The following is a 13,424-nucleotide window of genomic DNA, read 5'->3' on the forward strand; positions in this document are numbered from 1 at the left end:
TCAAAGCTCATTTATTTATTTATTCATTAAAAAAAAACACTTTTATTCAAAGGCCCCCCTTCAACGAGGCGGATGGAAAAATCTACATTTTAATCTGTACATTTAAGAGTTTTTGTGGCATTGATCTTTAAAACGCACAAACACACAGAGAGAAGTGAGGTATACAGAACAAGAAAAATTAGCCTGCACCCCCCTTTTTTTAAAAAAAAAATTGCAGCATTTATTTGAAGGTCAACAAAGCAGCATCCCCCACAAATTGTGGGTGTCCATTGAGTTGATCGCTTTCCTGAGCGGCTTGCGATAAAATCAGAATTAACTGATATGCATCCTTCGCTACAGTCCTCCCAGAGTCAAAGGACCACAAGTATCTCTCTTGAAGGCATCATTTCAAGCAGAAAATTGTAGGCAATTGCTCAACTCCAGCGTCCATCCCTGATCAGGCTAGTTGAGGATGATGGGACCTATAATCTCTCTCTCTCTTTCTTCTATGATTTCCAAAGAGGGTGCTGACAGACAATGGCTTTCCTTTCCCCCTTTAATCCTGGAAAGTCTCGCTCCTTAAGATTTCACTCCACACGTTCTCTTTTATGCTTAAAACTTGAATTTAAATTTTTAAAAAAACATGTCTTCATAGCATCTTTTTAAAAGGAGAAGGAGGAGGAGGCGAGGAAAGAAGAGGAGGAGAAGAAGAAGAAGAAGAGAAGAAGAGAAGAAGAAGAAGAAGAGAAGAGAAGAGAAGAAGAGAAGAGAGGAGGAGAAGAAAAGAGAGGAGGAGGAGAGGAGGAGGAGGAGGAGAGGGAGGAGGAGAGAGGAGGAGGAGGAAGGAGGAGGAGGAGGGGGAGGAAACACCCTGAGAAAACTTATTTGGAAGAATTCCAATCCAGGCATTTTATGGTGAAATTCTTAACTGTTTTCTTTTTCTGTAAAAAAAAGTCCAAAAGTCTATTTTTTTTTCTTCCTCGGGTGAATGGGTATCATCCGTGATAGGCACTCGGCATCTTGGTTTACCTGTTCGAACAAAACACAAACAAGGACCAATGAAAGGATAAGTTTCAGTAAAAAAAATCCAAAGCCATATATATCACAGCTAATTCTCAATTTAGAGCCTGCTTCTTTATTAACCGTTCAAAGTTACAAGGGCATTGAAAAAAAGCTTGCCTGTCGAGAAGTCGGAGAAAAAGATGCATCAGAAAGCGTTGACTTAAAAAAAAAAAAAAAAAGGTTTATTAGCACGTTAAAAAAAAGATGTCAACTCGTAAAATATTTCTATGGTCTTTTTAGAGTTGCCAACAGAAAGGGAGGGGGGAAAAGGGGTTTGAAAGAGCAGTGCGGCAGCTCAGAAATTGAAAGTGCATTCCATACATAGTTTTTCAAAGATAGTAACTAGGTGACTGAAGTTTCTGCCACGCACAGATCTAAATAGAGAGCCTGATTGATGACTCTGAGCTATGGATGTGTCCCATTGGAGAATATGAATTATGATACACCCAGGGTGTTGGGGTGGGAAACCAGTGCTTTTATTGTGGTCTGGGCGAGTTGGAAGTTTATCATCATCTTCTTCTCCTTCTCCTTCTCCTTCTCCTTCTCCTTCTCCTTCTCCTTCTTCTTCTTCTTCTTCCCCCCTTTGTATCTCACACCCTTTTCCTGGCTCCTGTTGTGGTTTGCAGGCAGCAGGTGTGGACGGCTGAGGTCTCGGGGGTGAGAACTCAGATGAGGGGCCTGCGTGTGAGGCAGGGATGGGGCCAGGACCACCAGGGAGTGGAAGGCTGCCTTTGGAGATTGTGGAGGCTGGCAGCAATGATGAAGAGGCCCCTGAGGAGCCTGTGCCCAGCGCCTGCAGCTTAAGCAGCATGGGCGACTCGGGAGTAAGGCTGCAAGGCTTCTCTTCTCTTCTACTCTAGTCTATTCTACTATTCTTCATTCGATTCCTTATTTTCTATTCCATTCCACTCCATTAGCCCACCTTGCAAAATTAAAGCAAGCTAAAGACACTCACGGTGAAGAGTCGCACCAGGCAAAAAGGTGATTTCCACCACGACGCAGGCCAACGTTCAGGGGCTGGATAAGTCTCCCCCTGCGCCATTGCTGCCTTGCAGCTCCCAGTCTATGCAAAGGGGAGCCTCTGCTTGGGAGCTGGTCTCCAAACTTGGCGGGGGAGGCTCCGGGTTTGAGCGTCGCCAGCAGCACAAGGAAGACAAGAGTTTATTCCGGACGACTCGGGTGCAAAAGACAAAGAGGATGCAATTTGCAGCTCCTTGAAAGGTGTTCCCGACACCCTGGTGGGAAAAGGAGAGGAATTTTTATTTATTTTGCTTCTGAAACAAACAAAAAACAACAACAACAAAAGGCCTCCTGGGCTTTTAATCAGAGTGGACTTCAATTCCCAGAATCCTTTGCTGCACACCTGGAGGCAGCTGGAGGAGGAAGGCCCATCCAGGCAGCCTGTTATTTATTTTTATTTTTATTTTGGGGCGGGGGGAAACTCGGTTATTTTTCCAAACTCACGTGAAGAACCACCAGGAGCCAGTTTTGATCTGCGGGGGAGCCGGAAAGCGTCAGCACAAACCGGATGGTGCTCCAGATACGCAGGAAGATGAAAACGATCGGGATTAAGGTCAGCTTCTTGTCCGCTACGGAGGCGGCTCTCGTTTGGGAAGACGGGTTCCTGGATAAAATAGGCCGGTACTCCGAGAGGGCTGCGTGCTGGGAAAGAAAACAGGGAGGCCCCCCCCCACCTTGTTAGATGTATAATTATTTTGGGAGGTTTCTATGGCTCTATAGCCCGTCATGCCCCTGTTGGAATCTGACTCCAAGGGAGAGATGGAACAGCCGACAGGAAGTGGGAGTGAGGCTCCGGTGGTTGTGGGAGAAACTGGGGAAGAGGCACAGGCCAGATGGGCATTCAGAGGAAGACCCAGGCCCATCCCTCCTTCATCCTAGGGCACGCAGGTAGGAGCGGATAAGGGAGAAACATGAGTGGCGTGGTCTATGGGGGAGGAAGGGGCCCTAATCCCCTTCGTGGGCTGCAGCTGGGAGGACTGGTTTAAAGGACAAACTGCACATGGCGAAGCTGCTGGAAGCAAAGCATGCATTATTCTTGTCCGAGTTTGTGTTTTGGTTGCTGCGTTACCTGGTAGAAGTCTACAATTAATCATCCTTGCCTGCTTTAGTAATTCCCTCAGTGGGGTTTGTGTTGGGTTTTTTAATTTCAAATTAAGTTTACTTTGGGTGAGGACTGCATTTACTTCCTCCTCAAACTGTTTTCTTTAAGAGTTTGATACCCAGCCGAGGATAATTGGACATTGGGGCCAAGTTGGAGGCATTAAAGGGACTTTCTTCTATTTTTTGTGACTTGGTTATTTTTGTGTCGTGCCTCGGGTCATCACAGCCCCCATCTCCCTTCCCGAAGTATCTTCCTGCTTATCTGATCACTTTCTAAATACTCACCGCTCGGCTGATGTGTTTCTTTATCAGGATGTAAAAAAAAGGCAAGGTCACATAAGCGAGGATTTCCCACAATTTCCCTGCCAGCAGCATCCAAAGAAGCCGGTCTTCGGCATTGATGTCAATCCAGCACCAGCCAACTGACACATCTGACGCGTCGTAACCGATTTTTTTCAAGGCCACGGCGGCCGTGGTGATGCCAAGGGGAACCCCCCAGCTGCAAATAGGGGGAAGACAAAGAGAGAGAGAGAGAAAATAAAGATTTGGAGCCATCAAACTGGTTAGAAGCAGAGGTGGTATTCAGCGGTATTCTGGAGAACCGGTAGCGGAAATTTCGAGTCGGCTGGGTCTTCTTTGGTTGCCCTGCCCAGGAGAACGGAGCTGGAAAGCAGGTTAGTGGGGTGGGGAGGGAATGGAGATTTTACAGTATCCTTCCCCTGCCACGCCCACCAAGCCACACCCACCTATCAGTCTAATCTACAAAAAAGAGGAACTGCTTAATAGGGCAGAAACAATTCTATAGTTTAATATGAATAATAATTTATTACATGCATCTGTCACTCCACTTCCAGAGACACTGGGCAGTCATCCTTCTTCTGCACCTTTTTGGCTCTGCTTTAAAAAAAGTTTTCTCTATGTGCCCAACTTCTTAAAACGGGCAACTTTTCCCATTTATTTTTTTTTTAGCACTGTAACCTGCTTTTATTAGAAAGGAGCCAATTTCATAGTGTATCAGAAAAAGAAAATAATTTTCCGGCAAGCGGTTTGAGAATGTGTTTTAGAAAATCTGGCCAATTTTTTCCCCCACTTCTAACATTCCCTGGCTGGGCTCAAAACAGTAAAACAGAATGCGGAACTTGATTATAATCGCAATCTGGATATACTCTTCTCTGGTTTTATCCAGATGTGAATGAATTAGAGCCAGATTAACAAACCCACCAGTGTATCCAGAACCCCAGCTCTTTCTCAACCAAAGCGGCTTTCTAAAATTAGCTCGAGTTGTAAAATATCCCGCCTACCCCCCACCAACTTCAGCTATAAATACACCCTAGTCACAAGCCAGGAAGCTGACATTTCACTAATGCAATTTTGTAGGTTATTTGCAATGTAATCCTTCTTTTAGGCAGTCCCTGAATAGCTGACCAGGCTAACTTCCCTGAATTAATTTGTGTTTCTGAGACCCAGAATCTCACAGTTCCACAGTCGTTCTATTTCTATTTGCAGGTCTTTGTATTTAACTTTCTCCTTTTTCTATGACTTCTTCTATTCTATGGCCCCACCAGTTCCTGCTTACAGGCAAGTGATAGTTCTTACAGATCTCCCAATGCACCATTGTTGCTACTTTGTCAGGCCGCTGCTTGTAGTCAGTTTGGGCAATCTTCTTGCAGGAGCTTACCAGATGGTCCACTGTTTCTTCAGCTTCTTTGCATAGGCAGCACTTACTGTCTGTCTGTCTGTCTGTTGTTGTTGTTTTTATAATTATTATTATTTCCACCACAGTTTGTCAAATATAAAAATGCAATTTTAAACCTCCCTTTGCTCCAGCCTGCTACAAAGAAACGACAAGTATTTTCAAACAGACCTGGCTACATGACTTGGGAGCATTTGGCATCTCTCAGCTTGGCCTCCCTTGCAGGGGTGTTAAGAAGACACAAGGAAAGAGAAAGGAGGATGCAGCCATTTTTTGCTTTTCCACTAAATCTGATGGTTAATTTTGCCAAAAAGGAGGAGGAGGAGGAGGAGGAAGAGTCTATAGAATGGCCTTTGGAAGCAAAAACTGGTTTTTCTGGGGTTCTTTAGAAGTTTTATTTCCTTTTTTAAAAATCAACATTGTTGGATTGGAAAAACAGGTTAGTCTCTCCAAGAATTGTTGTCTCGGCCACACCAAGCTCACCGCCCAGAGAAAAGAAAAGCAGAATTTTGGGAAGCCACAGCTCCATCATCCTTGCCTGTCTGTGGCTTATGGGAACTGGAAACAAAGAGGCAGACTTTTGATGCTAAGCGGGGAGGCGGGAGGGGGGAATATGTTTTCAAGCTAAGGGCTGCAATCAGCATTGATTTGAAGTCCTTGAATCAAATCACCTCCTCAAAAGAACCCCAAACATCCTAACAGCAGCAGGTGCAATAAAACAAGAGAATTTCCAATGGTGCAACCCCTCAAACCTTTTTAAAAAAACCCCAAACCCTCCCTTTTAAAATTCCCTCTTCGCTGGCTCTCATCTCGCCTCATTCCTCCTTAAAAATTGGGGTACGGGGAAAAAAAAGGTACAATTGGGTTAGACCTCAGAAATAAAAATAATAATAATGCAAAGATGCATATATTGACTAAAATGGAAATGTTGACGTCACATCACTGCGAAGACTGCAAATATGTTTTTTTTTATATGTGTTGTTGTTTTATGGGTTGTTTTTTAATGTGAAAAAGGTTCAATAATTTATTTTTTTAAAGGTGGGGGTATATGTGTGTGTTTTGGGATGTTTGTGTGTGTGTGTGTGTGCTGCATTTCACAAGGCAACAAAAATCAAAGTTTTAAATGCTTAAAAAGAAAAAAAAGAAAAAAAAAGAAAAACGCCAATCAAGATGATGGTTAAACCGCAAGCCCTTTCTTTGGGCCAGCCTTTGTTTCCAAGACCAAGAGGCATTGCAAGGCGCTAGTCCTCTGCGATCCTGCTTTGGGAGTAGAGGGGGACAGGAGGCAGGGAGATGAGGTGTGGGTGACCCCCCCAACCCCCATCCTCCAACCAGGTAGAGGAGACCCACCTCACCAGGTGGAAGCAGCAGAGCAAGCGGGTGCCGGTGGAGCCCCGGACGATGGAGCAGTAGAGCTCCAGGGCGATGGCCACGGTCCAGAAGAAGGAGCTGGTGTTGGCGAAGGTGGAGAGCGCACCCTGCGCCACGCAGTCCCAGGACGTGGCCTCGAAGTCCTTCAGCACCCCGTAGGCGTAAGAGGCGGCCGAGAGCAGGTCGGCCCCCGAGAGGCAGGAGAGCAGTTGGCGTGGCCGAGTCCGGAGCTCAGGCCAGCGGGCCTGGGTGCCCAGCAGCAGGCAGCAGCCCAGCACGGAGAGGGCGCAGGAGAGGAGCACCATCCCGCGCTCCCAGGAGGAGAGCGGTGTGGCGGGGGGCTCTCTCAGGAGCATGGCGGGGAATGGAGGAAAGGAAGGGAAAGAGGGAAGAAAGAGAAGGGGAAAGAAAGGGGAAAGGAGAAAGGAGAAAGAAAAGGCAAGGGGAAAGGAAGGAGAAAGGAAAGGAAAGAAAGAAAGCAGAAAGAAAAGGAAAGAAAGAAAGGAGAAAGAAAAGGAAAGAAAGAAAGAAAGAAAGAAAGAAAGGAGAAAGAAAGGGGAAAGGGAAAGAAAGAAAAGGGGAGAGAAGGGGAAAGGAGAAAGGAGAAAGAAAAGGCAAGGGGAAAGGAAGGAGAAAGGAAAGGAAAGAAAGAAAGCAGAAAGAAAAGGAAAGAAAGAAAGGAGAAAGGAAAGGAAAGAAAGAAAGCAGAAAGAAAAGGAAAGAAAGAAAGAAAGAAAGGAGAAAGAAAGGGGAAAGGGAAAGAAAGAAAAGGGGAGAGAAGGGGAAAGGAGAAAGGAGAAAGAAAAGGCAAGGGGAAAGGAAGGAGAAAGAAAGGAAAGAAAGAAAGCAGAAAGAAAAGGAAAGAAAGAAAGGAGAAAGGAAAGGAAAGAAAGAAAGCAGAAAGAAAAGGAAAGAAAGAAAGAAAGAAAGGAGAAAGAAAGGGGAAAGGGAAAGAAAGAAAAGGGGAGAGAAGGGGAAAGGAGAAAGGAGAAAGAAAAGGCAAGGGGAAAGGAAGGAGAAAGGAAAGGAAAGAAAGAAAGCAGAAAGAAAAGGAAAGAAAGAAAGAAAGAAAGGAGAAAGAAAGGGAAAGGGAAAGAAAGAAAAGGGGAGAGAAGGGGAAAGAAAGAAAAGAAAAGGAAGGAGAAAGGAAAGGGAAAGGGAAAGGAGGGAAAGGAAAGGAAAACGAAAGAAAAGGAAAGAAAGAAAGGAGAAAGAAAAGGAAAGAAAGAAAGGGGAAAGGGAAAGAAAGAAAAGGGGAGAGAAGGGAAAAGGAGAAAGAAAGGAGAAAGAAAAGGAAAGAAAGGAAGGAGAAAGAAAGGGAAAAGGGAAAGAAATTGCACAGCCTGCCACCTGGTGGAGGTTTTTCGTTATGGCAGGAATCGCAAAAGTTAATATAAATAAAAATAATCAGATTACAGATCTGGCGAAAATCCGACAAGAGGCATTTACTCTGCGTCCCCCATCACTCTAGAGGGGAAAACGGGGTGAAAATAGACCTCAAATTACATGAAAACCGCGGTTTTCTAAGTCTATGGAAATTGCATTGACAATAATAGCCCGCCGTCTCGTGGCCATTTTGCGTCATTGCAGGGAGAAGAACTTAATAATAGCCCGCCGTCTCGTGGCCATTTTCCGTCATTGCAGGGAGAAAGAACTTAATAATAATAGCCCGCCATCCCGTGGCCATTTTGCGTCATGGCAGGGGAGGAAAGAATTTAATAATAATAGCCCGCCGTCTCGTGGCCATTTTGCGTCATGGCAGGGGAGGAAAGAATTTAATAATAATAGCCCGCCATCTCGTGGCCATTTTGCGTCATGGCAGGGGAGGAAAGAATTTAATAATAATAGCCCGCCGTCTCGTGGCCATTTTGCGTCATTGCAGGGGAGGAAAGAACTTAATAATAATAGCCCGCCGTCTCGTGGCCAGCGTCATGACAGGTGAAAAGAAATTGCACAGCCCGCCACCTGGTGGAGGTTTTGTTCGCATGGCAGGAATCGCAAAAATTAATATAAAAAATAATCAGATTACAGATTTTGCGAAATGGCGGGACGAGGATTTTACCTGCGTCCCCCATCACTCCATAGAGGGGAAAACGGGGGAAAATAGAACTTAATAATAAAAACCGCCGTCGTGGCCATTTTGCTAAGTCATATGGGAGGAAATTGCATTGACAATAATAGCTCGCCGTCTCGTGGCCATTTTCCGTCATTGCAGGGGAGGAAAGAACTTAATAATAATAGCTCGCCGTCTCGTGGCCATTGTTCGCATTGCAGGTGGAGGAAAGAAATTGCACAGCAATAACAGCCTGCCACCTGGTGGAGGTTTTTCGTTGTGGCAGGTACAAGGAAGGAATCGCGAAAGTTAATAGAAATAAAAATAATCAGGTTACAGATGTGGCGAAATCCGACGAGAGATTTTACTCTGTGTCCCCCATTGCTCTAGTGGGGAAAACGGGGTGAAAATAGACCTCAAATTACGTGAAAACCGCGGTTTTCAAAGTCTATGGGAAATTGCCTTGACAATAACATCCCGCCATCTCGTGGCCATTTTGCGTTATGGCAGGCGGAGGAAAGAAATTGCACATTAACAACAATAGCCTGCCACCTGGTGGAGGTTTTTCGTTATTGCAGGCGCAGGGAAGAACGCGAACGTTAATAGAAATATGAATAATCATTAAGTTGGCCGCGCCCACCCAGCCACATGACCACCAGGCCGCGCCCACCCCGTGACATGGCCGCCAAGCCACGCCCCACCCGGGCACGTGACCCCCCGCGAGCCACGCGCGCCTGCGCAGGGCGTGCCCGGCCTTCGGCGCAGCTGCGGGGCGGTGGCGGTTGGTGAGGCGCCTCAGCGAGCGGCCTCTCGCGGCCTTCCCGGACGGTCCCGAGGACGGTGGAACTCGGGAGGCGCCTGGAGGGTTCCCGGCCCCGGTTCCGGTAAGGGAGGCCTCCTCCGTCCCGTCCCGTCCCTCTGTTGGCCAACCGGAGCCGCTTCGGGGTGGCGGCCGGGGAGAAAACGGCGCTGACTCGCCTGCGTCGTTTGGGGCTGGCGGGGTTTCTCTGAGGGGGGGAAGAGAGAGAGACACGGAGGGCGGGAAGGGCAGCCGCGCCAGGAGGAGGCGGAACGGGCCCGGTGGAAGAAGGACTCCCCGTTTGGCCGCCCCTAAAGGAGGGGGAGGGGAGGGGGTCCTTTGGGGCTGCTTCCCCTCCCCCATTGCTTCCTCGGGGGAGAGGAAAGGAAGAGAGGAGGGAGGGCCCCCTTGTCTTGCAACAGCCGAAGCCTTCCAATGGGTCGGTTTCCGTCCATCCATCCATCCATCCGAAGGGCCCTTGGAGGTCTTCTAGTCTGACCCCCAGCTCAGGCAGGAGACCTTCGACCCCTTTCAGTCAGAATAGAGCCGGAAGGAGGTCTTCCAGTCCAGTCCTGGGCAGAACCTGGGACCCCCATGAGATCTAGTCACCTGGCTGGCGTTTTTTTTTTTTTTGCAAGGGGGCCTGATGGGGCTTGGTTACATTGGCTTTGCTGGGGGGGAGGGGAGGGGGCAGAGAGGGGGGCTGGGTGGTCTTTGCAGGAGCTCCCATGCCAGGTGGACGGTGGTGGGTGAGGTGGACCAGGGGCCCTGTGTGTGTGTGTGTGTGTGTGTTGGGTCATTTCTTCTTGCAGGCCTTGTCCAAGGGATAGTGGGTGTTTTTTGTTTTGTTTTTGCAGTTTATGGATCATTTGGCCTGTTGGAAAGTTGACTTAAAGGTATTGTGTGTGTGAAAAGCTTTGCAAATTTGGAAATTGGTTATTTTATTAGCAGTCCTTATGGAAACATGGCCTGGGAAGGTAAAGTAGAAGTAATGTCATATAGCAAGTCCTTGACTTATGACCACAGTTGAGCCCCAAATACCTGTTGCTTTCTTCTCCTTGATCCCCCCATCCCCAGGTGCTTTGGTTTATTTATTGCTTTACTTATTAAACTTGTATCCTGCCCATCTCCCCATTTCCATCTCGCCCCCTCCTGTGCCCCGCAGACGATCCTTTAATTAGCACTGATGATTAATTAGCACCCTTTTTGTGCCCCCTCCTCTCCCCGTTGAGGTTGGATTGACACCCCCTGTCTTCCTTCCTTCCTTCTCCAGGAGGCGAGAGGGCCGTGCCCCAACAGAGCCACCACACTGTCGGAAACTGCTGCCTCGGGCAGAGTTGCAACGGCTGGCAAGAGGAGAAGAGGACCTGGTGGAAGACTTGGATTTTTCCGATGGAGACTGATGGATGGACAGATTTTTTGTGGGGTGTACTGGACAGCTGTTGCCACTTGTGGAAGGCCGAGGAAGGGGCTGCATTGTTCCAGCTGACCCTGAAGCAGAGTTGATGCACTAGAAGGAAATGGCAGAAAATTTTGTCATCCAGCAGGGAAGTCTAAAAAGACCACAATGGCTGCAAAAAAAACCCCTGCCTCTTTAGAATAATAATAATGTGGGTTCTGAAAACCATTTCAAAATAAAACCTACTTTAAACTTCTTTTAAAAAAAAGCCAGGCCAGCCTTCAATGTTGCCCCTTCCTCTTCTGGAGGCCAATCCCACCCACCCAGCGCTGGAGACGCAGAGATGGAAGACCAACGTGCCACCACATTTTGTGGCTTGGCTCTTTTCCTGCCAAGTGACCTTATTTAAAACTCTTAGGACCAACAACAGCAGGAAGAGTTGGACTGGCAGCACAATGCATGCTTTGAATCCCCCACTGCCCCCAATTCCCCTATTTCGATTTCTGTACGGGAAGGGATCGTGTGTGTCGGTTCTCGGCTTGTAAAAACAGCCTCTTGTGCATTTCTTTCGGAGGCCTGGATCGCTCTGCACCGAAGCCGCAGCGGGCAAAACGGCCAGATCCCGATGGAGAAACGTTCTTCCCTGCGGCTTTTACTGCATTGTGACCCACGCACGCCTTTCTTCGCCGCCTGGGTGGTGCCCACCAGGAACTGAGACCCCCCCAACACACACACACTTGTTGCTTAAGGTCACCGGACAGATCAGGTCTAGAATAAGGAGTTAGCAAGTCTTATTGTTGGTTGTGAGTGGATAAGGAGTTAGCAAGTCTTATTGTTGGTTGTGAGTTTATCCCCAGCATAGCCAAGATATCTCTGTAATTTGCAAGTTAGGTGAAGGGAGTCTTAAGTCTTCAGGTTGGCTAACAATGTTTGGTGGTTTGTGGAGATAGGCTTGAGGCCCAAGAGCCCTTAAGTGGTAAATTTGATTTAAGTGGTAAGTTTTAAGCTGTGGCTGGTAGGGAATCGTGGCTGTTTTGTCTACCTTTAGGACCAGGAGTGTTTATCTGGTAGGATTGTGTAGAGCAAGTTCACATGGTAGGACAGAGTTGAGGTATTGGAAGAACTTAGATCAGCACTTTTCAATCTTGAATTGAAGGTATGTGGACTGCCAATCCCAGAATTCCCCAGCCAATCGGTTTGAGGAATCCTGGGTGTTGAAATCCACCATCCTGCTATGGGTGGGAAACCCTGATCTAAGAGGGCCATGTATACCCCCTCCCCAAGTAGGCCTAGAATTGAACTCTTGCTTTCAGAAAGGCAATTGACCTTTAGAAGGGTGGACTTTAACTCTCAAATTATGGGAATTAGAGTCCTCCAGAGGGGAAGGCACTAGATGGCTCCCACTCAACTCCCAGAATTCTGCAGGAGGGGTTAAGAGTTTTGGGAGCTGTAGTCCATTGAAAGATGCAACTTTCAAAGGGAGGGATTTTAGCTCCCAGAATCCTTAACATTGGGGGCTAGAGAAGCTTAAGATGTCCCCTATCTCCATAGGATGCCCTAGAGCAGAGGTCTCCAACCTTGGCTGCTTTAAGACTTGTGGACTTCAACTCCCAGAATTCCTCAGCCAGCAAAGCTTGGCTCAGAATTCTTGAGCTAACATGAATTCTGGGAGTTGAAGTCCACAAGTCTTAAAGCTGTCAAGTTTGAAGAGCCCCAATATAGAGGATAGAGGGATGATATAGAGATAGATGATTGATAGGTGATAGAGATAGATCAAGGGTCTTCAATCTTGGCAAGTTTAAGACTTGTGGACTTCAACCCCCAGAAGTCCTGAGCTAACACAACTGGAGGAATTCTGGGAGTTGAAGTCCACAAGTCTTAAAGCTGTCAAATTTGAAGACCTCCATTTTAGGGTCTCCAGTGGTTCTTGACCTTGGCAAACTTGGGTGGGTGGACTTTAGCTCTAGTTAGAAGTTTGCACAACTTAAAACTTGTCAAAGTTGAAAACTTTTTATGTGTAAATTGTGCTTCATTGGGTGTCATGCAGGGTCCCTCCCCCCAATCTTCCCAGCAACTAGGCAGGTGAGCCAGAAAACCCAGGTGAGTCAAGTCTGCAGTTCCTCCCCTTGTTCTAAGCAGGTGTGCACAATTTATTCCAAATCTTGGAGTTAATTTTAAATAATATGTGCATGCCTACTTAGAGCAATGGGTGCACAGAGAACATCTCTGTGCATGGTGGGTCACCCTCAGGAGGGGGGAGAAAGGCCGGGAGCAGCCATGGCATCAGGGGGGCTGGCAGGGAGGCCTTAGGAAGGCCCGGGGCATCCAAGCCCCCCAGGGCAGCCCTGGGCACCCCCAGAGCCTCTCTTGCCAGCTTCTCTTGTGCCACGGTTGAAGCGGAGGGTTGGTGGGGGCTGGGGGAGGCCGAGAGAGGGGGGGCTGGGGTGCAGGGGGGCTGGGCAGAGAGCGGCTGCCCCATGTCCTGGGCTCTCAGGGTGGCAGTTTGGCCACTCCAAGCAGAGGGACATTGGGCAACTGTTCTCTGGCCCATCCCACCCACCCGGTGTCCCATGGGCCTCCCTCAGCCCCCATCAATGCCTTTGGCTTCAATCCTGCCCCAAAAGGGGCCTGGGGGGGGAAGGGGGTCCTGGGAGGAGGGGGAGCACATATCCCCCCTTCCCAGGCCCTCCCTCCCCCTGGGCCCCTTTAAGCCAGGACTGAAGCCAAAGGCGGGGTGGGGGGTGGCAATGGGAGGGGGCAGGGGGTATAGGGGAGGCAGGTGGGTGGGCTGGGAATCAGAGGGGGTGTATTGCTTGTTTTTTTTGAACTTTAATAAAGTTTGTCTCTTCTGCCATCCTGGGTGTTTCATTCCCCCACCTACACCCCTCCCAACCCTTCCCCCCCTCCATTTCCCTCCCTCCTCTGCCCCCCATCTATGGCCCCAAGG

The 13,424-nt window shown here is 48.1% G+C and overlaps 1 protein-coding gene and 1 long non-coding RNA gene across 3 annotated transcripts; one reads left to right on the forward strand and one right to left on the reverse strand.

Moving 5' to 3' along the window:
- Positions 1 to 207: 207 nt before the first annotated feature.
- GPR157 (G protein-coupled receptor 157) lies at positions 208 to 7,554 on the reverse strand. 2 transcript variants are annotated; one of them, XR_015739833.1, is made up of 5 exons: positions 6,206 to 7,554; positions 3,448 to 3,661; positions 2,506 to 2,703; positions 1,997 to 2,276; positions 208 to 1,008 (listed from the first exon to the last, which is right to left on the reverse strand). XR_015739833.1 is itself a non-coding variant. In XM_087914923.1 (4 exons), exons 1-4 carry the CDS (start codon positions 6,580 to 6,582, stop codon positions 2,052 to 2,054), a joined length of 1,014 nt encoding a protein of 337 aa, XP_087771049.1. In that variant the 5' UTR covers positions 6,583 to 6,733; the 3' UTR covers positions 1,995 to 2,051. The 2 variants fall into 2 exon arrangements, 1 of the variants encoding a protein (XP_087771049.1); XM_087914923.1 differs by lacking the exon at positions 208 to 1,008 and having other exon boundaries at positions 1,995 to 2,276; positions 6,206 to 6,733.
- Positions 7,555 to 9,050: 1,496 nt separating this feature from the next.
- LOC148124473 (uncharacterized) lies at positions 9,051 to 10,745 on the forward strand. The gene is made up of 2 exons (XR_015739834.1): positions 9,051 to 9,163; positions 10,352 to 10,745. It is a non-coding gene; the product is annotated as an uncharacterized LOC148124473 (long non-coding RNA).
- Positions 10,746 to 13,424: the final 2,679 nt, after the last annotated feature.

Source organism: Pseudonaja textilis, chromosome 18 (genome assembly GCF_049901715.1).
Source record: "Pseudonaja textilis isolate UNSWEBS1 chromosome 18, rPseTex1.2, whole genome shotgun sequence".
NCBI lineage: Eukaryota > Metazoa > Chordata > Lepidosauria > Squamata > Elapidae > Pseudonaja > Pseudonaja textilis.

What these genes read in the sequence shown, in the direction of transcription:
- GPR157 (XM_087914923.1), bottom strand. Translation starts at nt 6,582, where the DNA reads ATGCTCCTGAGAGAGCCCCCCGCCACACCGCTCTCCTCCTGGGAGCGC. An exon ending in TGCTGCTTCCACCTGGTGAG is followed by an intron (nt 3,662 to 6,205) that starts GTGGGTCTCCTC and finishes CCCTATTTGCAG; the next exon opens with CTGGGGGGTTCCCCTTGGCA. An exon ending in GGCTCCTGGTGGTTCTTCAC is followed by an intron (nt 2,277 to 2,505) that starts GTGAGTTTGGAA and finishes TTTTCCCACCAG; the next exon opens with GGTGTCGGGAACACCTTTCA.